The following is a 24,510-nucleotide window of genomic DNA, read 5'->3' as shown; positions in this document are numbered from 1 at the left end:
CAGTGCTCGGCTTTTTTCGGCGGCTCCATAGAAATGAATGGAGGGCAGCTGCGGGTAGGGAAGAAAGACTATGGTCTGGCAGCGGCACTGAAGGGGCTAAACTGCCATGTGGGGGCACTAAAGAGGCAAAAACCCCATGTGGAGGTGGCACATATGAGGCAAAAGCACAGTGTGGAGGGGGCACAGAAAAGGCAAAAGCACCGTGTGGAGGGGTCACGGAAAAGTCAAAAGCACCGTGTGGAGGGGGCACGGAAAAGGCAAAAGCACTGTGTGGAGGTGGCACAGAGAAGGCAAAAGCGCCATGTGGAGGGGGGCACAGGAGGCAAAAGCACAGTGTGGAGGGGGCACAGAGACGGAAAAAGTGTTGTATGGAGGGGGCACAAAAGAGGCAAAAGCACTGTATGCAGGGGCCACAGAGGAGGCAAAACAGCCGTGTGCAAGGGGCACAGAGGAGGCAAAACCACTGCTTGGAGAGGGCACAGAGGAGGTAAAACCACTGTGTAGAAGGGGGGCACTAAGAAGTTAAAAATACGTTGTAAGGGGATATATGGTGAGCAGTGTAACTGTAGGTGACTTTATAGGAGCTTCCAGCAGCTCTCAGACCCCTTATGTCCTCCCCTACAAACTACATAAGAATTAGCCCCCAGACCACAATAGTGCCTGCACAGTGCTCTGGGCGCAGCAATGCTGCTATCTTTATCTTTACCGTTCTTGTGCTGCCTCTGGCACAGTCTGTAAGGGGCTGGAAGAAGCAGTCACATGGTCTCATGACATCATGCCATCAAAGCAGCCAATACATTCTAGGCTTTACCGGAAATCTCGAGTTGTTACTAATTCTCCAAGCGCATGCGCGGTGAGTACAGTTCTTGTGTGACAGAAGTCGGGTGCTGTGAGTGTTCGGGGTGGTCAGGGACTGTTTTCCTTGTCTGTAGTAGTTTCTGTAGGTTGTATTTACCTCGCAAGTAATAAAATGGACTGTTCATGTTGGCTTGTCACACTCTGCGGTATATCAAGGTAGTCTGTGCTTGGGGTGCCACATGTGAAGTGAAATAACCACTATATTTCGTCTTATTGGCGGCATCATTGTAGCTTGTCTGTACGAATAACATGGCGGATACAGCTGGCTTCTATCATGTGTATCTGTCACAAGTCAGCTGTGACCTTCATAAAGCCATAGTGTGTGTGACCCGTGTGCCTTCATGGCGCCCTGAAGTCCTGTGCACACAAGGCCCGCCACCTTGTACAGCTCACATGTGAAATGAGAGGGGGGGGGGAGTATCTGTCGGCGCTGCAGAGGTAGATGTGAATACTGGGGGCTGAGAGTTCTGGGGGGGGGGGCTGCTGTGTGGGATTGTATGCTGAGCAGCCCCCCCTCTCAACATACAATCCCACACAGCAGAGCAGCCCCCCCTCTCAGCATACAATCCCACACAGCAGAGCAGCCCCCCTCTCAGCATACAATCTCACACAGCACCCCCCCCCCCTCTCAGCATACAATCTCACACAGCACCCCCTCATCAGCATACAATCCCACACAGCAGAGCAGCCCCCCTCTCAGCATACAATCTCACACAGCATCCCCCCCCCTCTCAGCATACAATCTCACACAGCACCCCCCCCTCTCAGCATACAATCCCACACAGCAGAGCAGCCCCCCTCTCAGCATACAATCCCACACAGCAGAGCAGCCCCCCCTCTCAGCATACAATCCCACACAGCAGAGCAGCCCCCCTCTCAGCATACAATCTCACACAGCATCCCCCCCCCCTCTCAGCATACAATCTCACACAGCATCCCCCCCCCCTCTCAGCATACAATCTCACACAGCACCCCCCCCCCCTCTCAGCATACAATCTCACACAGCACCCCCTCCCCCCCTCAGCATACAATCCCACACAGCAGCCCCCCCCCCTCAGCATACAATCCCACACAGCAGCCCCCCCCTCAGCATACAATCCCACACAGCAGCCCCCCTCTCAGCATACAATCTCACACAGCACCCCCTCATCAGCATACAATCCCACACAGCAGAGCAGCCCCCCTCTCAGCATACAATCTCACACAGCATCCCCCCCCCTCTCAGCATACAATCACACACAGCAGAGCAGCCCCCCTCTCAGCATACAATCACACACAGCAGAGCAGCCCCCCCTCTCAGCATACAATCCCACACAGCAGAGCAGCCCCCCTCTCAGCATACAATCCCACACAGCAGCCCCCCCTCTCAGCATACAATCCCACACAGCAGCCCCCCTCTCAGCATACAATCCCACACAGCAGCCCCCCTCTCAGCATACAATCCCACACAGCAGCACCCCCTCTCAGCATACAATCCCACACAGCAGCCCCCCCTCTCAGCATACAATCCCACACAGCAGCCCCCCCCTCTCAGCATACAATCCCACACAGCAGCCCCCCCTCTCAGCATACAATCCCACACAGCAGCCCCCCCCTCTCAGCATACAATCCCACACAGCAGCCCCCCCCCTCTCAGCATACAATCCCACACAGCAGCCCCCCCCTCTCAGCATACAATCTCACACAGCAGCCCCCCCCTCTCAGCATACAATCCCACACAGCAGCCCCCCCCCCCCCCTCAGCATACAATCCCACACAGCAGCCCCCCCCTCAGCATACAATCCCACACAGCAGCCCCCCTTCTCAGCATACAATCCCACACAGCAACCCCCCCCTCTCAGCAAACAATCTCACACAGCATCCCCCCCCCAGCATACAATCCCACACAGCATCCCCCCCCCCCTCAGCATACAATCCCACACAGCACCCCCCCTCTCAGCATACAATCCCACACAGCATCCCCCCCCCTCAGCATACAATCCCACACAGCACCCCCCCTCTCAGCATACAATCTCACACAGCAGCCCCCCCCTCAGCATATCAGCATACAATCCCACACAGCAGCCCCCCCCCCCCCCCCTCGGCATACAATCCCACACAGGCGCCCCTCCCCTCAGCATACAATCTCACACAGCAGCCCCCCCTCTCAGCATACAATCCCACACAGCAGCCCCCCCCCCTCTCAGCATACAATTCCACACAGCAGCCCCCCCCTCTCAGCATACAATCCCACACAGCAGCCCCCCCCCTCAGCATACAATCCCACACAGCAGCCCCCCTTCTCAGCATACAATCCCACACAGCAACCCCCCCCTCTCAGCAAACAATCTCACACAGCATCCCCCCCCCTCAGCATACAATCCCACACAGCACCCCCCCTCTCAGCATACAATCTCACACAGCAGCCCCCCCCTCAGCATATCAGCATACAATCCCACACAGCAGCCCCCCCCCCCCGGCATACAATCCCACACAGGCGCCCCTCCCCTCAGCATACAATCTCACACAGCAGCCCCCCCTCTCAGCATACAATCCCACACAGCAGCCCTCCCCTATCAGCATACAATCCCACACAGCAGCCCCCCCCTCTCAGCATACAATCCCACACAGCAGCCCCCCCCCCCTCAGCATACAATCCCACACAGCAGCCCCCCTTCTCAGCATACAATCCCACACAGCAGCCCCCCCTCTCAGCATACAATCCCACACAGCAGCCCCCCCCTCTCAGCATACAATCCCACACAGCAACCCCCCCCCCTCTCAGCAAACAATCTCACACAGCATCCCCCCTCTCAGCATACAATCTCACACAGCAGCCCCCCCCCCTCAGCATACAATCCCACACAGCATCCCCCCCCCTCAGCATACAATCCCACACAGCACCCCCCCTCTCAGCATACAATCCCACACAGCATCCCCCCTCTCAGCATACAATCTCACACAGCAGCCCCCCCCCCCCCTCAGCATATCAGCATACAATCCCACACAGCAGCCCCCCCCCCCCCTCGGCATACAATCCCACACAGGCGCCCCTCCCCTCAGCATACAATCTCGCACAGCAGCCCCCCCTCTCAGCATACAATCCCACACAGCAGCCCCCCCCCCTCTCAGCATACAATCCCACACAGCAGCCCCCCCTCTCAGCATACAATCCCACACAGCAGCCCCCCCTCTCAGCATACAATCCCACACAGCAGCCCCCCTCTCAGCATACAATCCCACACAGCAGCCCCCCTCTCAGCATACAATCCCACACAGCAGCCCCCCCCCCCTCAGCATATCAGCATACAATCCCACACAGCAGCCCCCCCCCCCCCATCGGCATACAATCCCACACAGGCGCCCCTCCCCTCAGCATACAATCCCACACAGCAGCCCCCCCCCCCCTCAGCATACAATCCCACACAGTAGCCCCCCCCTCAGCATACAATCCCACACAGTAGCCCCCCCTCAGCATACAATCCCACACAGTAGCCCCCCCTCAGCATACAATCCCACACAGCAGCCCCCCTCTCAGCATACAATCCCACACAGCAGCCCCCCTCTCAGCATACAATCCCACACAGCAGCCCCCTCCCCTCTCAGCATACAATCTCACACAGCAACCCCCCCCCCTCTCAGCAAACAATCTCACACAGCATCCCCCCCCCCAGCATACAATCCCACACAGCATCCCCCCCCCCTCAGCATACAATCCCACACAGCACCCCCCCTCTCAGCATACAATCCCACACAGCATCCCCCCCCCTCAGCATACAATCCCACACAGCACCCCCCCTCTCAGCATACAATCTCACACAGCAGCCCCCCCCTCAGCATATCAGCATACAATCCCACACAGCAGCCCCCCCCCCCCTCGGCATACAATCCCACACAGGCGCCCCTCCCCTCAGCATACAATCTCACACAGCAGCCCCCCCTCTCAGCATACAATCCCACACAGCAGCCCTCCCCTATCAGCATACAATCCCACACAGCAGCCCCCCCCTCTCAGCATACAATCCCACACAGCAGCCCCCCCCCCCCTCAGCATACAATCCCACACAGCAGCCCCCCTTCTCAGCATACAATCCCACACAGCAGCCCCCCCCTCTCAGCATACAATCCCACACAGCAGCCCCCCCCTCTCAGCATACAATCCCACACAGCAGCCCCCCTTCTCAGCATACAATCCCACACAGCAACCCCCCCCCCTCTCAGCAAACAATCTCACACAGCATCCCCCCCCTCAGCATACAATCCCACACAGCATCCCCCCCCTCAGCATACAATCCCACACAGCACCCCCCCTCTCAGCATACAATCCCACACAGCATCCCCCCTCTCAGCATACAATCTCACACAGCAGCCCCCCCCCCTCAGCATATCAGCATACAATCCCACACAGCAGCCCCCCCCCCCCCCCCCCCCCCCCTCGGCATACAATCCCACACAGGCGCCCCTCCCCTCAGCATACAATCTCGCACAGCAGCCCCCCCTCTCAGCATACAATCCCACACAGCAGCCCCCCCCTCTCAGCATACAATCCCACACAGCAGCCCCCCCTCTCAGCATACAATCCCACACAGCAGCCCCCCCTCTCAGCATACAATCCCACACAGCAGCCCCCCTCTCAGCATACAATCCCACACAGCAGCCCCCCTCTCAGCATACAATCCCACACAGCAGCCCCCCCCCTCTCAGCATACAATCCCACACAGCAGCCCCCCCCCCCCCCTCAGCATATCAGCATACAATCCCACACAGCAGCCCCCCCCCCCCCCCCATCGGCATACAATCCCACACAGCAGCCCCCCCCCCCCCTCAGCATACAATCCCACACAGTAGCCCCCCCCTCAGCATACAATCCCACACAGCAGCCCCCCTCTCAGCATACAATCCCACACAGCAGCCCCCCTCTCAGCATACAATCCCACACAGCAGCCCCCCCCCTCTCAGCATACAATCCCACACAGCAGCCCCCCCTCTCAGCATACAATCTCACACAGCAGCCCCCCCCCCTCTCAGCATACAATCCCACACAGCAGCCCCCCCCCCTCAGCATACAATCCCACACAGCAGCCCCCCTCTCAGCAAACAATCTCACACAGCATCCCCCCCTCAGCATACAATCCCACACAGCAGCCCCCCCCTCAGCATACAATCCCACACAGCAGCCCCCCCCTCTCAGCATGCAATCCCACACAGCAGCCCCCCCCCCCCTCAGCATAAAACTGTGTGCATTGGCGCTCAACACCCTACTAACCCGGATCAATAAATTGGAAATCACACATAAACAGTATATTCTAACACAGAGGCGTTCCCATGGTGATGGGGACGCTTCAAGTTAGAATATACTAAGAACTGTGTACATAACTGCCCCCTGCTGCCTGGCAGTACCCGATCTCTTAAAGGGGGCTGTGATCCGCACAATTAACCCCAGTGCGGCCCTCCCTCCCCAGTATTAAATTCATTGGTGGCCAGTGCGGCCCCCCCTCCCTCCCCAGTTTTAAAATCATTGGTGGCCAGTGCGGCCTCCCTTCTACCCCCCCTAATTAAAATCACCCCCCCCAATGCGCCGCACAGACCTTTCACTTACCAGTAAGAGGAGCTACCGGCCAGCCACAGACAGCGCAGGTAAGTATAAGGCTTCATGCACACGACAGTATTTTCTCACGGTCCGTAAAACGGGGTTCCGTTGGTCCATGATCCGTGACCGTTTTTTCGTCCGTGGGTCTTCCTTGATTTTTGGAGGATCCACGTACATGAAAAAAATGTCGTTTTGGTGTCCGCCTGGCCGTGTGGAGCCAAACGGATCCGTCCTGAATTACAATGCAAGTCAATGGGGACGGATACGTTTGACGTTGACACAATATGGTGCAATTGCAAACGGATCCGTCCACCACTGTCTTTCAATGTAAAGTCAGGAGTCCCTTTTATACCATCGGATCTGAGTTTTCTCCAATCCGATGGTATATTTTAACTTGAAGCGTCCCCATCACCATGGGAACGCCTCTATGTTAGAATATACCATTGGATTTGAGTTACATCGTGAAAACTCATATCCGACAGTATATTCTAACACAGAGGCGTTCCCATGGTGATCGGGACGCTTCTAGTTAGAATATACTGCAAACTGTGTACATGACTGCCCCCTGCTGCCTGGCAGCACCTGATCTCTTACAGGGGGCTGTGATCAGCACAATTAACCCCTCAGGTAATTGTGCGTATCATATCCCCCTGTAAGAGATCAGGGGCTGCCAGGCAGCAGGGGGCAGACCCCCCTTCCTCCCCAGTTTGAATATCATTGGTGGCCAGTGTGCGGCCCCCCCTCCCTCCCTCTATTGTATTTATAACATAGGTGGCCAGTGTGCGGCCCCCCCTCCCTCTATTGTATTTATATCATTGGTGGCCAGTGTGCGGCCCCTCCCTCCCTCTATTGTATTTATATTATTGGTGGCCAGTGTGAGCTCCACTGTCAGAGGGAGGTAAATCCACACCACCTGGCAGTGCTAGCTGGTTTTTATGCCTGGCAAAACCCGGCCTGGAACATGGGGAGTAGTCACCCACCCAGCACTTTGACTACTCCCAGTAAGAGCCGTCCCGGATTAGCTATGACAGCCATTCTAAATCTCAAGGTATCAATTAGCATTAGCTGCTGCTGACATATAAAATATCGGCTCTTAATTCACCGAGGTCACATACCTTCTATCCACGATGATTCCAGGTACCTTTTTACAATACACACATTAAAATGAATGGTCACGTGTGCTGTCTGAGGAGAACACTGACGTGTGAATGAGGCTTTACACTGTCACGCACACAAACTATCTGTGCAAAAGAAAACTAACAAGTGACTGCACATTCTTTATTTAGTGTAGTGTCAGCTAAAATTGGCTTTTTCTTTTTTATTAATTTGAGCAAAACCTGCATTTTATACAGCAGATAATCATCACACACCATTTTGGTGTGTATTTCAGAAAACTTACATTTCAATATTGCATTTTCTAAGGCAATTAAATTTCTTGCATTACTCTGTGTACAATCGCCATTTATCTGTATATTTAAAATAATGTACACTGGAATATTGCATGTAGTACAGGACAAAAATTTCTTCCATCACAGACTGCGATTTGTTGTGTAGTCAAAAACAGAGGCATATTTGATTAGGATATGTCTGGCAACAGAAAATGAAAGAGGACGGGATAATGGAGGACAAACTACATAACTCACCACTAATGTCAGTGACTGTAGTGATGGCGTCACTTTTTAGACGGCACCAGCCCCCCAGTCAGTATTAACCAGTGACCCCACTAGCTGTTGGGCGACTGTTATTATCGATGTGGAAAGGACAACTGAGTCATCAACATCATCTGACAATGGGATGATGGGTTACCTCTGACAGTGACGTCACCCTCATTTTTGCCTCTTCCTACTATTCTGACTTCACTTCACTGACTTGACATCTCATTGCACTGCCCCGTCTACTAGTAATGTGTCAGCTACCATCCAGGATCTGCCCCTTCTAAAGGGATGCATTTTGAACGGCCATTTAAAGAAAAGCTGCTTCTTGATTTCTGAAAAACTTGAATAGATGGAAAAGGTCCTTTTGGGGTACGGAACATAGTCACTTCTATGTAAGTAAGCTAAATCCCCGAAAAGGACCTCAGCAGGAAAAGTACCTAGTACATAATGGATGGAAAAGGTCCTTTTGGGGTATGGGAAAAAGCCACTTCAGTGTGAGTTGACTAAATCCCATCCCTGAAAGGGGCCTCAGCAGTATGAATCCTAACTAGTACATAATAGATACAAAAGGTCCTTTTTGGGGACGGGAAATAGTAATTTCAGTGTGATTCGGCTAAATCCTATCCCTGAAACTGACCTCAGCAGGAAAAGAACCTAGTACATAATAGATGGAAAAAGTCCTTTTGGGGTACATGAAATAGTCACTTCAGTGTGAGTCGGCTTAATCCCATCCCTGATAAAAAGGACCTCAGCAGTATGAATCCTCCCTAGTACATAATGGATGGAAAATGTCCTTTTGAGGCATAACGTAGGATATTTCTAATTTTTTTTTTTAAACAAATAATGTTAAAGGGGTTATCTGATATCAGAATTATCCCCCTAAATGTCTGGGACCCTTGTATGGATTATACTTGCCTGCTCACTGGATGTTTTGATCCGAGCGACGGGGAGATGCAGCAGCGGCCATGCAGGAATCCGGAGCGATGCTGGTGCCGAGGAGCAGGTAAGTATAATCCATACAAGGGGCCTGGGCATTGAAGGGGATATTTTCGATATCGGATAACCCCTTTAACTTCTAGGAAAGTACAGAGATCACGTGACCAGATGTTTCTGCGGAGCGCTTTACTATGAATATCACAGGACCAGACATTTCTGCAGAGACAAGTTCTCAGAAGTTGCATGATATTTTTATTATTGTTTATTGTAAAGATTTTCCTGAAATAAAATTAAACATAAAAGAGGCTTATTCTACAATAGTCACCTATATAACTTTATTGTATACTATAACACTGCATCCATGTAGAAGTTCAGTTCAATAACCAGATCAATGAGGCAGAAGATGTCCCTACAAATGATGGGAAATAGCCAGCTCCCATAGAGTCGGCTATTTCCTATTACTGGTAAGGACCAGATCCTTATGGAGTAAAGGATTTAGCCAACTCTCTGTGATCCGGCTATATACTATATCAGTTCAGGGCCTGACCACTAGGGGGCAAAAAGGTCCGTACCAGTGATGGGAAATAGACAGCTCACACTGAGTCGGCTATTTCCTATCACTGGGTAGGACCAGGTCCTTACCGAGTATAGTATTTAGTCACAACCGAAATTAAAGGGATTAACCTAGAATGTGATAAATATTGACTGGTAGGGGTCTGACCTCTGTGACCCCCTAGTGATCCAGAGAACAAGGGATCCCTGAGTCCCCTTGGTGGAGCATCAGTGCGCGATCCACGCTCCATTCACTTCTGTGGAACTGATGGCTGGCTGTCAATATCAGTCCCATACAAATGAATGGAATTTCCATAGTTTAATATTTATTGCCTATTCTGTGGCTAGGTGGGATAACCCCTTTAATCTATAGAAAAAGCAGTATGTCCACATGGCCGTTCTGCAAAAATATAGAGCATGTCCGGAAAATACAGATTGCACACGGCCGGTATCTGTGTTTTGCAGGTCTGCAATTTGAGGACCGCAAAACAACAGCGGTCATCTGCATGAGCCCCAAGACTGGTTACACTAGTGTTTCTACAGTCATAACATTCATTATGTATAAATCCCATTGATTTACATACTGGGTCTGTTGGAATTCCACTTTTTTTTTTACCAGCCTGAAAAAAAGAATAGAAAATTGATTGTAAAGAAATCTGTCAGATAATCTGTTGGTGTAATACAGGCCTGCAAGTCACTGTATATACTCACTGAGATATTCCCTATAGGAAAATGTGTGACCAATAAATATTTTTTTGTTAATGAGTAGACAGACCATCACCCAGTTTTCTGCAATGCCATGATTTTACAGATTCACATGAGACCAGAAGTCACCCTGGGGCGAAGTCGCGTTGAATAACTTCGGTAGTTGATTTTTAAAGTGGAAAACCACTTTAAGGCTAGGTTCACACGGGCGAAATTTCCGCACGGGTGCAATGCGTGAGGTGAACGCATTTCACCCGCACTGAATCCGGACCCATTCACTTCTATGGGGCTGTGCACATGAGCGGTGATTTTCACGCATCACTTGTGCGTTACGTGAAAATAGCAGCATGCTCTATATTGTGCGTTTATGACGCAACACAGGCCCCATAGAAGTTAATGGGGCTGCGTGAAAATCGCAAGCATCTGAAAGCAAGTGTGGATGCGGTGCGATTTTCATTCATGGTTGCTAAGATGACAGTCTATTCACTCTATTATTTTCCCTTATAAAATGGTTATAAGCGAAAATAATAGCATTCTTTAATACAGAATGCTTAGTAGAAGGTCAATTGAGGGTTAAAAAATAAACTCACCTCCTCCTCTTGATCGCGTAGTTGCCGATCTCTTCATACTTCTTTAATCATGAGCTGCCGGCTAAAGGACCTGTGGTGACATCACATCACATGGTCCATCACTGTGGTGACAGACCATGTGATTGGACCATGTGATGAGCTCAGTGACGTCACCAGAGGTCCTTTGACAGGTCCTGAAGAAAGAACAGGAGACCGCCAGCTACGCAATCAATTGGAGGAGGTGAGTTAATTTTTTATTTTATTTTTTAACCCTCAATTGACCTTGTACTAAGCATTCTGTATTAAAGAATATAATTATATCTACACAACCTTGAACCCAAACCTGAACTAAAGTGAAGAAGTTTGGGTCTGGGTACCACATTCAGTTTTTAATCACGCGCGTGCAAAACGCATTGCACCCGCGCGATAAAAACTGAACAACGGAATGCAATCGCAGTCAAAACTGACTGCAATTGGGTACCTACTCGCACGGGTTTGCTGCAATGCACCCGGGACGCATCCTGAGCCAAAACGTGACGCCCATGTGAACCCAGCCTAACAGTTAGGCCTCTTTCACATGGGCGTTGCGGGAAAATGTGTGGGTGCGTTGCGGGAACACGCGCAATTTTTCAGCGCGAGTGCAAAACGTAATGCGCAAATTGTAATGCGTTTTGCACTCGCGTGAGAAAAATCGCGCATGTTTGGTACCCAAACCCGAACTTCTTCACAGAAGTTCGGACTTGGGATCGGTGTTCTGTAGATTGTATTATTTTCCCTTATAACATGGTTATAAGAGAAAATAATAGCATTCTGAATACAGAATGCATAGTAAAATAGTGCTGAAGGGGTTAAAAAATAAATAAAAATAATTTAACTCACCTTAATCCACTTGATCGCAAAGCCGGCATCTCCTTCTGTCTTCATCTTAGCTGTGTGGAGGAACAGGACCTGTGGTGACGTCACTCCGGTCATCACATGATCCATCACATGATCTTTTACCATGGTGATGGATCATGTGATGACCGGAGTGACGTCACCACAGGTCCTGTTCCTCCACACGGCACAGAAGACAGACAGAAGAGATGCCGGGCTGCGCGATCAAGTGGATTAAGGTGAGTTAAATTATTATTATTTTTTTAACCCCTTCAACTGTATTCAGAATGCTATTATTTTCCCTTATAACCATGTTATAAGAGAAAATAATAATGATCGGGTCTCCATCCCGATCATCTCCTAGCAACCGTGCGTGAAAATCGCAAGCATCCGCACTTGCTTGCGGATGCTTGCGATTTTCACGCAACCCCATTAATTTCTATGGGGCCTGCATTACGTGAAAAACGCACAAAATAGAGCATGCTGCGATTTTCACGCAACGCACAAGTGATGCGTGAAAATCACCGCTCATGTGAACAGCCCCATAGAAATGAATGGGTCGGGATTCAGTGCAGGTGCAATGCGTTCAACTCGCGCATCGCATCCGCGCGGAATACTCGCTCGTGTGAAAGGGGCCTTAAGACCGAATTCTGCTTCGGTTACGACTAGCACCTCGGAATCGAAGGCGAGTTCAGTTTCAAGTTTTAAAGTGGTTTTCCACTTTAAAAATCAACTACTAAGGTTATTCAACGAAGTCATGCGCGACTTCGCGAATAACTTATTGCAGCTCATAGAAGCCCATATATTCTAATGCTGTACGGAGACGAATTTCCGTACATTATTAGGGCTCCTGCACACAAACATTTTTTGCGTTCTGTATACGGGCCTTTTTTTGCGTTCCCTATATATGGTCCGACTCCGTATACGAAACCATTCATTTCAATGGTTCCGCAAAAAAAAAAAAAAACTGAAAAAGCCATACAGTCGTCTGCATGAGCCCTTAATCTGAAGCTTGCTTCACTCCACATTAGTCATGATCAATGGGGGTCCTACTGGGATAGGGGATAACTTGTCACAACTGGAATACCAAAGTCCCATGTGGACAAATCCTTAAAGTTCCATTTTCCTCAGTGTTAGGGCTCATTCAGACGGCCGTATTCTGTCCACAAAAATACTGAATGCTATTCGTTTTTTTTGCGGATCCGCAAAAAAACTGATAGCATTCAGTATTTTTGCTGACCCATAGACTTCAATAGGGCCATGTCCTGATTTTCACAGACAAGTATAGGACATGTTTCATTTGTTTTGTGGAACCGTGGAATAGAAAAGGGCCCCATAAAAGTGAATAGGTCAGCATCTAATCCGCAAAAAATTGGATCCGCATTTTTGCGGATAGCATACGGCCGTCTGAATGAGCCCTTATAGTCATGTTTAATATAGTTTTACTGGTTTAGTATTTGCACAGTGGCTTCTGTTGGGATTTGGTTTTTGGGAAGTGTCATTTACAGTAGACAATCACACTTAAGCCTCATGCACACGACCGTTGTTCTGGTCCGCATCAGAGCTACATTTTTTGCGGCTTGGATGCGGACCCATTTACTTCAATGGGGCCGCAAAAGGTGTGGACAGCACTCCGTGTGCTGTCTGCATCCGTTGCTCCATATCGCAGCCCTCCTCAAAAATTTGAACATGTCCTATTCTTGTCTGTTTTGCAGACAAGAATAGGCATTTCTATCGTAGGTCAGGACGCACATGGCTTCTATACATGTTTTGCGGATCTGCAATTTGTGTGTCTCTTGCTCCGCACCACATCGCGGACAGAAAAATGCTGCTTGCAGCATTATTCAGTCCACAGTGGGGACGCAACCAAACGGAACGGAATGCATTCTTGTGCATTCTGTTTTGCTCAGTTCAGTTTTGTCCCCATTGACAATGAATGGAGACAAAACTGAAGCGTTTTCTTCCGCTATTGAGATCCTATGACAGATCTCAATAGCGGAATTGAAAACGCAGATGTGAAAGTAGCCTGAGGCTACTTTCACACCTGCGTTAGGTGTGGATCCGTCTGGTATTTTATTTTATTTTTTCTCATGATAATGCAAACGGATCAGTTTTGACTTAAAGGGAACCTGTCACCCAAAAATCGCCTATTAAGCTGTTTACAGTACCTTATAGTGCTGTATAGTCGTTTCCTGATGCACTTTTTGTTAGTTTTGCAGCATGTATGCTCAGTCAGAAATCGATGTTATATTCAGCTGCTGCCCCGTGCTTCAAGTCAGGCTTGAAGTCACGGGGGCAGCGGCCTCGGCGTCTTACATGGCCCTCTCCCCGCCCCCTGCCTCTGTGACTGACAGCCGAAATCCGATTCCGGGACCGCGCTCAACGGCCGCATGCGCAGTAAAGGGCGGCAGGAGCGCGGTCCCGGCTGCCGCGCGTACTACGCGCCGTCTTACTTTCGCCGCACTGCGCATGCGCCCGACATCCTGTATCAAACGCGCCCGCGCCCAGATGCCGGGCGCGGGCGCGTTTGATACAGGATGTCGGGCGCATGCGCAGTGCGGCGAGAGTAAGACGGCGCGTAGTACGCGCGGCAGCCGGGACCGCGCTCCTGCCGCCCTTTACTGCGCATGCGGCCGTTGAGCGCGGTCCCGGAATCGGATTTCGGCTGTCAGTCACAGAGGCAGGGGGCGGGGAGAGGGCCATGTAAGACGCCGAGGCCGCTGCCCCCGTGACTTCAAGCCTGACTTGAAGCACGGGGCAGCAGCTGAATATAACATCGATTTCTGACTGAGCATACATGCTGCAAAACTAACAAAAAGTGCATCGGGAAACGACTATACAGCACTATAAGGTACTGTAAACAGCTTAATAGGCGATTTTTGGGTGACAGGTTCCCTTTAAACTGAAAGTCAATGGGAGGCGGATCCGTTTTCAATTGCACCATATTGTGTCAGTGAAAACGGATCCGTCCCCTATGACTTACATTGTAAGTCAGGACGGATCCATTTGGCTCCGCATCGCTAGGCGGACACCAAAACGCTGCAAGCAGCGTTTTGGTGTCCGCCTCCAGAGCGGAATGGAGGCGTAACAGAGCCAAACTGATGCATTCTGAGCGGATCCTTATCCATTCAGAATGCGTTGGGGCTAAACTGATCTGTTTTGGGCCGCTTGTGAGAGCCCTGAAACGGATCTCACAAGCGGACTCCAGAAACGCCAGTGTGAAAGTAGCCTTAGATGCAACCAGAGGTGTCTGACAGCAGCTTCCTCCTCTTTCCCTATTGAAAACACATACACGCTCAGCCAAACCAAACGCGTACGTCTATGGGGGAGTCAGGAGAGATAACTATTGACCGACAGCTATTGAATGTTCTGTAGTGGTCACTTTTCAGCAGTCAGCTAATTATTATGACAGGCAAGATTACAATGAAAGATATTACATAAATAGATAACATAAAGCACTGTAGGTGATGGCCACAGCTTAGGCTACTTTCACACCAGCGTTTTTGCTGGATCCATCATGGATCAGCAAAAAACGCTTCCATCACGATAATACAACTATCTGCATCCGTTATGAACGGATCCGGTTGTAAAACAGTTTTGTTTTGTGATCGAGAAAACAGATCCGTCCCCATTGACTTACATTGTGAGTCAGGACGGATCCGTCTTGCTCCGCACCACATCGCGGACAGAAAAACACTGCTTTAAGCGTTATTCCCGTTGCAATGGGGACGCCACCAAATGGAACGGAATGCATTTTGTTCCGTTCAGTTTTTTCCCCATGGACAAAACTGAAGTGGTTTGTTTTTTTTTTTTAATCTTATGTCGGATCTTAATAGTGGAAAGGGAAAAAGCTGGTGTGAAAGTAGCCTCACCTATTCCTTTCTTGTACAATGACCTCAATAACATGGAGCATGTCTAGAAAACTCCCACAGAAGTCAGTACTCGTCTCCTGTTCATTGTGGCCTATGTCCAATGGCACCTGGAACACACACTGCTTGCTCAGGTATGATGGCGGCCCTTGTCATCATGTGCAGAATATGTATCAGAGAATAAATACGGACCATGGTTAACTATCTGATTTTACTATTGATGGACTATACTCAGAATCTGATCAGTGGGGGTCTGACACCCCACACCCCTGCTGATCAGCTGTTCTGTAGGAGCTCCAATGCCCGAGCGCCATACATTGTGCAGTCAGTGTAGCTGTTACTACAGCGCTGCTCAGATTGAAGTGAATGGGGACAGTGCAGCAGTAACCAGAACTGTTCATCTCGGGCTGTGAGGACAGCATAAAGTCATGATGGAGATCCAGATTACAGCGCTCTGTTACTTGATTCTTGCTGTACTTTTCAAAAATCATGGTTTATTAGCCGCAGGGGGGAGCGAGGCTGGAGTCCTCTTCATGCTGTGCACACAGCTCCTGAATACTAGGACTGAGCTCTTGGCTCCTGCTGCACCTGAAAAACAGTAATTTTATGAAAAGTATGGCCAGAAAGATATAATTGACCAAGCATTGGAATCACTGACTTATCCTGCCTCCAACTGGGGCAGCATAAACCTGGTGACAGGTCCACTGGAACTTTTACATCTTAGTAAAACTACAAACCCTGAGCAAAGCATTTAAGTTCAAATTATAAAAACAACAGACGCTCCAGAGAAAAAGGATGGAGGCTGAGTATTAGGCCTCATGCACACAATCGTCCGTGTGCGTTCCGCAATTTGCGGAACGATGCGGACAGCCATTAATACCATATAGCTGCCTATTATTGTCCGCAAAACGGACAAGAATAGGCCAGGTTATATTTTTTGGGCGGACCACTGAACGGAGCAATGGGTAACTAACCCAGTTCTACTTTACACCAGTTTGCTAAATTATCCCAAAGGACCCTATAGTGTCTGCAGCATTTATAATGTCCCCCAGAGTGCCCCCAGTAATAACACCCTATATTGTGCTCCAGGTAATAATGCCTGTATAGTGTCCCCCTCAATGCTCCCCATCACGTTATTTCCCCCACACTGCTCCCCATCACGTTATTTCCCCCACACTGCTCCCCATCACGTTATTTCCCCCACACTGCTCCCCATCACGTTATTTCCCCCACACTGCTCCCCATCACGTTATTTCCCCCACACTGCCCCCATCACGTGATTTCCCCCACACTGCCCCCATCACGTGATTTCCCCCACACTGCCCCCATCACGTGATTTCCCCCACACTGCCCCCATCACGTGATTTCCCCCACACTGCCCCCATCACGTGATTTCCCCCACACTGCCCCCATCACGTGATTTCCCCCACACTGCCCCCATCACGTGATTTCCCCCACACTGCCCCCATCACGTGATTTCCCCCACACTGCCCCCATCACGTGATTTCCCCCACACTGCCCCCATCACGTGATTTCCCCCACACTGCCCCATCACGTGATTTCCCCCACACTGCCCCCATCACGTGATTTCCCCCACACTGCCCCCATCACGTGATTTCCCCCACACTGCCCCCATCACGTGATTTCCCCCACACTGCCCCCATCACGTGATTTCCCCCACACTGCCCCCATCACGTGATTTCCCCCACACTGCCCCCATCACTTGATTTCCCCCACACTGCCCCCATCACGTGATTTCCCCCACCCTGCCCCATCAAGTAATTTCCCCCACACTGCCCCCATTAAGTAATTTCCCCCACACTGCCCCCATTAAGTAATTTCCCCCACACTGCCTCTAATTAAGTAATTTACCCACATGGAAACATTTGCCCTCACTGTCCCTGTAGTAATATGTCCTCCTCTGCCCCCCAAAGTTGGCACACGCACAAAAAAAAACTAACAAAAAGGCTAATACTTACCTGTGTCCGGAATGGTGAGGCAGGTGCGCGTACATCAAAGCCCTGTGCGAGCCCCTATATGTGCGATTACGTCATCATGCACGCAGTGATGCGCTTCTATTACCACATAGACCTCAGGCCTACTAGGCTTGAAGCCTATGGCGGTGATAGACAGCGGGGCAGGGAACTATGTGTTCCCGTGCTTCGCCGTAGTTTGGGTCGGCGTTGGGGCCCCCCAGCGATGTCAGGCCCTGGGCTGCCGACCCAAACGCCCCAATTATAATCCGCCACTGTTTTGGACTCTTAATTTTGCCTTACTAATCCTGGTAAAAAATACTGACCAGAATACTGCCGTGTGAAAATGTGCTAAGGCTACTTTCACACTTGCGGCAGAGAGATCCGGCAAGCAGTTCCGTCGCCGGAACTACCTGCCGGATCAGGCAAAATGTATGCTAACTGATGGCATTAGTAAGACTGATCAGGATCCTAAACAGTCTTAAAAATGCCTGATCAGTCGAAAAAATGCATTGAAATGCCGGATCTGTCTTTCCGGTGTCATCCGGCAAAATGGATCCTGCATTTATTTTTTTAACCTTTTTTTCAGTCTGCGCATGCGCAGACCGGAAGGATGGATCCGGCATTCTGAATGCCGGATCCGGCACTAATACATTCCTATGGGAAAAAATTCAGGCAAGTCTTCAGTTTTTTTCGCCGGAGATAAAACCGTAGCATGCTGCGGTTTTCTCTTTTGCCTGATCAGTCAAAATGACTGAACTGAAGACATCCTGATGCAAACTGAACAGATTACTTTCCATTCAGAATGCATGGGGATAAAACTGATCAGTTCGTTTCCGGTATAGAGCCCCTGTGACGGAACTCTAGGCCGGAAAAGAAAAACGAAAGTGTGAAAGTACCCTTATACTGGCTGCATTCATCAGCACAGTCTTGACTCATAGTAACACTATGGAGAAGTGGTAGTGGGAAAATCATGATCACATCCATTGCTATGTCTACTGCCAAGATAGCTGAATATTGACGCTAAAGTCTATGCGCTGTAAAACGCTCAGGTGTGAACCCAGCCTTAGTGTTCTGTTACACATAGTGTTTTGCATTTAGGCAAAAAAGTTCAGCTTTGGTCTCACCTGACCATAGCACCTTCTTCCACATGTTTTCTGTGTCCCCTACATGGCTTGTGGCAAACTGAAAACAGGATTTTTTATGGCTTACTTTTAAAAATGGCTTTCTTCTTGCCACTCTTTTATAAAGGACAGATTTGTGGCGTACATGACTAATAGTTGTCCTGTGGACAGATTGAGCTGTGGATCTCTGCAACTCCTCCAGAATGACCAGGGCTTCTTGGCTGCTTATCTAATTAGAGATTTTCTTGCCTTGGCTGTAAGTTTAGATGGATGGCCATGTCTTGCAGTTGTGCCATACTCCTTTTAGTTTTCAGATGATGGATTGAACAGTGCTCTGTGATATGTTCAGAGCTTGGGATATTTTTTTTATAACCTAACCCTGCTCTACACTTCTCCACAACTTTATCCCTGACCTGTCTGGTGTGTTCCTTGGTTTTAATGATGCTGTTTAATTACTAATGTTCTCTAACAAACCTCTGAGGCCTTCAAAGAACAGCTGTCATTATACTGAAAATAAATTACACACAGCTGGACTCTATTTACTAATTCGGTGTCTTCTGAAGGCAGTTGGTCACACTGGATTTTATTCAGGGGTATCATAGTACAGGGGGCTGAATACAAATGGACCCTGTGACGAACTGCGACCGCCGCGGCCACAATACGTCACGAAACCGTCACAGCGCCCCTAGTGGTCAATCCGCAAACAGGCCTCCCAGCCACTTTCAGCTCACCGACAGTCTAACTTGAGTCCGTACAGTCGATAGGCTAAAAGCGCAGGGAGTGGACCGCCGACCGACCGCAAGTAAGCCTGTGACGAACTGCGACTGGAACCACACACACAGGGTAGTTTAACTGCCACCACCTTGCAATTTATGGGAGCAAGGAACCCACTATCTAGATAACAGAACCGAGTAGCTTTCTCTTCGGAGAGGCTAGGGTAAGTTTTTGCAGTGTTTGAAAACAGGCATATGGCTAGAGAAATGACTTGGAGGTCATTTATTATATATCTATATACAATACAAATTATCACGATGCACAGTAAGTATTAACACAATAATCAAGGAAAGTATAGTCCAATAAACAAAAGGGAGAAAAGAAAGAAAATACTTAGTTTCCGCAGAAGAGATGTCCGTTGGTGAAATAGTCAGTTGCAGGGATAAAGTCCAAGAAGCCTTTGTTCAGTGTAATATGCCTACAGCCCACGGGTTCTCTGGCTGAGGCCCTCTTCAGGTGTTGTTAAAAGTGGAGAACTCCTTTAGCAGATTCTAGGTCTTTGTTATAAAGGGTCCCAGAATCAAGGCGGGGAATTGAGAGTCCGCCTGCTGGGCAGGCTGTATTCCTGAGGTGAATGTCAGTTCTGAAATATGGCATGTGCCATATCGCGGGATGTCTCCGCTGTACACAAGTAACCAGCACATATTCACATTCCCCACAAAATATGGAGTTCAGGGATACCAAATATTACTATTATAACTGGTTCTATGATGGGGTAACACCATAACTTTACCTGGGCACATCTTAGAGTTATGTTTGTCTTATGTAAACGTCCAGTGAATTCTGAGTGACACGATGATGTAATTTTTACGTCCGTAAGATGCATGGTCTCTCTTAAAAAGGTAAAAATCATATCTCAGATTCATGTTGCAATCTGGGAAACCTTGGTGCCGGCCTGTCTGCAGCAAGCTATCTTACAAACCCCTTATGGCAGAAACACCAAATGGCTCCCCCCAGGTGCAGTCTTCACACCTAGCTGTGATATCTCTGCAGAAAGGGAAGTTCTTTTGTCAACCTGAGGAAGCCAGCTGTAATTGCGTTATCTGCTGGGCATCTATTGATTGACTTGAACAAAAGGGCTATTTTGTTCTCTGGGTACACAGAAGGAGACGCTCTGAGTAATCAAATTGTAGGTTCTGGGGCCTAGGGAAATAATTACTGTTTAATAGACCTACTGATCAATAAGGTAGAGTAATATTGATAATATTGGGAGGACAGTTCAATATTCTCGCGGATCATCCGTGACAGACCCCACACTTTCCAGATTTTTATTTATAAAATTTTTTGAAAACCATTTATCATTTTCTTTTCACTTCACACATACTTGCTACTTTATGTTGATCAATCACATAAAATCCCAATAAAATATATTTGTTTGTGGGTGTAATGTGGAAAAGTTATGAATACTTTTTTTAAGGTATATATAGGCAAATAAAAGGTGTCTGGACATCTAATTGTTTATACTGTGAAGGACACTGTTGCCCAGCTGGGGGGTGGGGGTTGAGGGAGAACGATACCATGCCACCCATTCACCAGTGTAGTGGAGAAAGGTTGGAGATGGATGCCGTTTCATCCAAGCTGCCCACTGTGTCCTGTGTCCTGCACTCAGCAGTGTAGTAAGTGCTGCTCCTGCTACACTAACCTGCTGCATTCAGTACACACATGGAAGAGCTGTAAAGGGTTGGGGGGGGGGGGGGTGCTCACTGGCTTCTGTGCAAAGCGGTTACTGCTGCATTTAGCTCCCACATAAAAGTGCTGTACAGGAATGTATACTGTGATGTTGGGGGTCCATGCTTACCAGTTCCTGTGCCAAGCTGTTCCTGCTGCCCAAGGGTGAGGGGTGGAGAACGCTCACCTCTCGGATCAGTAAAGCTCTACCAGTGTCTATAAAAGTAGGCCAGTGGGGCAACATGCAAAAGAACCTTCACATTGGTTTGTCCTGGGTACTTTGTGTATTTAAAATAACTGATAACTTTGTATTACAACTATTGTTCCTAATTCCACTAAGACATTTTTGTAAGCATGGAGATTTCTGTATATAGATTGCCGTCACCCTGGAACAACAACTCTGCCCTTAAGTGGATGCATTTTCTATTACTGTCACCAATATATATATATATATATATATATATATATATATATATAGTGTGTGTACATATATAGAGAGAGATTGAGATATATATATATATATATATTCATATATCAAACAAAAAATACACAGCAGCACTAGGCCAGTAGTACGGGTGCAAAATCCGTCCCCGCTGAGTGAGTTTTTATCTTTATTAACTATAGCTATTGCTAAGACTTATACACAGGTGATGTAACACTGTTTTAATGAGTACAATTTACACAGTTTATGGTATATGTTTGTACTAATTGTGACTATTATTGATTTGCACATTGGAACACATCATGTAAATCTTATTATTGATACATTGTTCACTATATAAAGATATTGTATGTATTTTTGCACTGGTTCTTATGATTATATTATTTATTAATTGATTGTCATTTGATTTGCTGCTATGTATTTTGGGTATATATTGCCCCTGTGAGACACCATGTTTTATGCTTGATAAAGACTGCATTGAGCGGTTGAAACGTTGCAGAGAGGAATAAAGGATCCATAATTTTTTCACTTTGTCTGGAGTGCTGCCTCATCTTTTGAACGTATATCTAACTATTAGCCGTTGAGCCTGCGGCTGGGAGGATTTTGCACCCGTACCATTGGACTAGTGCTGCTGTGTATTTTTTTTGTTTGCTATATATATATATTCACAATAGAGACTGTCAGCCTTATTTGGATCATCCTTTTTCTCACGGGTCCCAGAGGGAAGGCAGCAGACCTCCACTGATATCTATACATCAACATGATATTTGCTATTTGTTGATATACTCCCTATGTTCTTCTGTCTATAAATATATTTATTTCTATATATGTATTATATGTCTTTTTTTTGTTATAGGTTTGGTGGTACAATGTCTTTGATGAAGTGTGCGATGTGGCCACTGGGGATTTGTAGACCCAGCACCAGTGTTTTCTGCACAAGAAGGGCGATCAGCCTCTTTCCTGGCTCTCCTACAACTTCACAATGGAACAAAGTTGTTTCAGATGCAGAAAAAATTGTGGGTTATCCAACATCTTTTATGAGTCTCCGTTGTCTTCTGAGTGATGAACTAAGCAACATAGCAATGCAAGTGAGAAAATTGGTGGGAACTAAGCATCCTTTACTGAATACCGCCAGGTACAGTACTGTGCTCCTACACCATGTGGGAAATCTTTTCAGTATAATATCTGAGGTGTATTATTGTTTTATATTGTTGGGTTTTCCGTAATGATGTGAGTCCCTGATAAAGGGGTTGTCTCACTTCAGCACATGGCATTTATCATGTAGAGAATTTAATACAAGACACTTACTAATGTACTGTGATTGTCCGTATTATCTCTTTTCCTGGCTACACTTATTTTTTTATCACATTATGCACTTTTCGTTTCCATGGTTACGACCAGTGGCTGTGCTTGCACACTGTAGGAAGAAATGCGTGCCTATGTGCGCTTTTATGGGCCCAGCCACCAGAAAGGCTGACTATAGCGTGCAGGCGCGACCACAACTGTTGGATTGCAGAGTGGTAATGACCATCTAAACGAGCAGTGTAAAATGCAATAAAAAAATGAATCCAGCCAGCAAAGGAAGCAATATGGATGATCACAATACATTAATAAGTGTCTTATATTAACTTTCTCTGCATGATAAATGCTATTTGCTCAAGTGAGACAGCCCCTTTAATCCTTGTTCTAGGAGCAATCTAGACAACCAAGTGTCTGTTTTGCTGCTCAATACATAAACTGTTCAATAATGTAGTGCCCTTGGTGTGGCTGAACCTGTTCCATATTGTAGATTGGTGAAGATTGTAAATTGACGGCAGCTAAAAGCAGTTTAGCTTAGCAGTTTGCCGTGCAACTATTTACAATGACGCTGCTCTCTGTCAGAGCAAAAACTTTCTTGAACTACATGTTGCTGAGGTTTTGGTCACATCCCAGACACAACTCGGCTGCAGAACCATTCACTTCAATGGATCCGCAAAAATACGGAAGGTACTCAGTATTCCGTTTCCGTATTTCCGTTCCGCAAAAAAACGTATTATTGTCTGCAGATCACAGTGCGAGGCCCCATTCAAGTCAATGGGTATGCAAAAAATGCGGAACGCACATGGAACACATCTGTATGTCATTCATATTTCATCCGTATTTTGCGGATCCATACTGTAGAAATCCTATGCCCAGCCCATATTGCTCATAAGTTACTGTTTCCGATCCTCAAAAAAATACGGAAACCATACGGATATATTTTTGTGCAATAACGTAATGGAAGAGGACTGAAATCAGAGAAAAGAAACCTCAGATACGGAACAACGGATCTGTGAAAAAAGAACCGTAAAACAACAACGGTCGTGTGCATGAGCCCTAAGGGTGCCTTGACAAATCCACCCGTAAATATGCAGGTTCATGTTTTTACCAAGGTGCAAATTATAGTTTCTGATTTTATTGTGGATTTTTATGCGCAGATTTATGTGCAGATTGCATCCCCATTGAACTGAACGGAGACATTCAGCTTCAGAAAATCCGCAACACATCATTATTTACTTTGTGAAATGTTATTCTACAGTGGGAACACAGTGCAGGGATTGATACTTTTCAGCCCCATAGGTTAACATAGAGGAAGTCTTTATGTGGTATATTTTCTGGTGAAATTCGTATGAAGTCACCCTAAAGGTTGCTGGCACGTTTCGCAGCTGTGCTGCTCTTTTGGTGCTCAAACCCAGTGAAAACCGCACATAATCTGCATAAACTACACTGCTATATGCGTATACCCTAAAGTTCCTTTTACATACTGATTTAGCAGGCAGTTAAGGGTACTTTCACATTAGCGTTTTTCTTTTATGGCATAGAGTTCTGTCCTAGGGGCTCAATACCGGAAAATAACTGATCAGTTTTATCCCCATGCATTCTGAATGGAGAGCAATCCGTTCAGGAGGCATCAGGATGTCTACA

General features: G+C 48.0%; 1 protein-coding gene across 2 annotated transcripts in view; it reads left to right on the top strand.

Moving 5' to 3' along the window:
• The first annotated feature begins 798 nt into the window (after positions 1-798).
• PDSS2 (decaprenyl diphosphate synthase subunit 2) overlaps positions 799-24,510 on the top strand; it is a 196,750-nt gene continuing 173,038 nt past the window's right edge. Inside the window, exons 1-2 of one of the 2 annotated variants that reach the window (XM_044289937.1) lie at positions 799-853; positions 22,424-22,702. In XM_044289937.1, the coding sequence (XP_044145872.1) occupies positions 22,437-22,702 (266 nt within the window). In that variant the 5' untranslated portion in view covers positions 799-853; positions 22,424-22,436. The other variant, XM_044289938.1, reaches the window with a different exon arrangement.

Source organism: Bufo gargarizans, chromosome 4 (genome assembly GCF_014858855.1).
Source record: "Bufo gargarizans isolate SCDJY-AF-19 chromosome 4, ASM1485885v1, whole genome shotgun sequence".
Taxonomy (NCBI): domain Eukaryota; kingdom Metazoa; phylum Chordata; class Amphibia; order Anura; family Bufonidae; genus Bufo; species Bufo gargarizans.
This window is presented reverse-complemented; position numbering and strand designations above follow the sequence as displayed.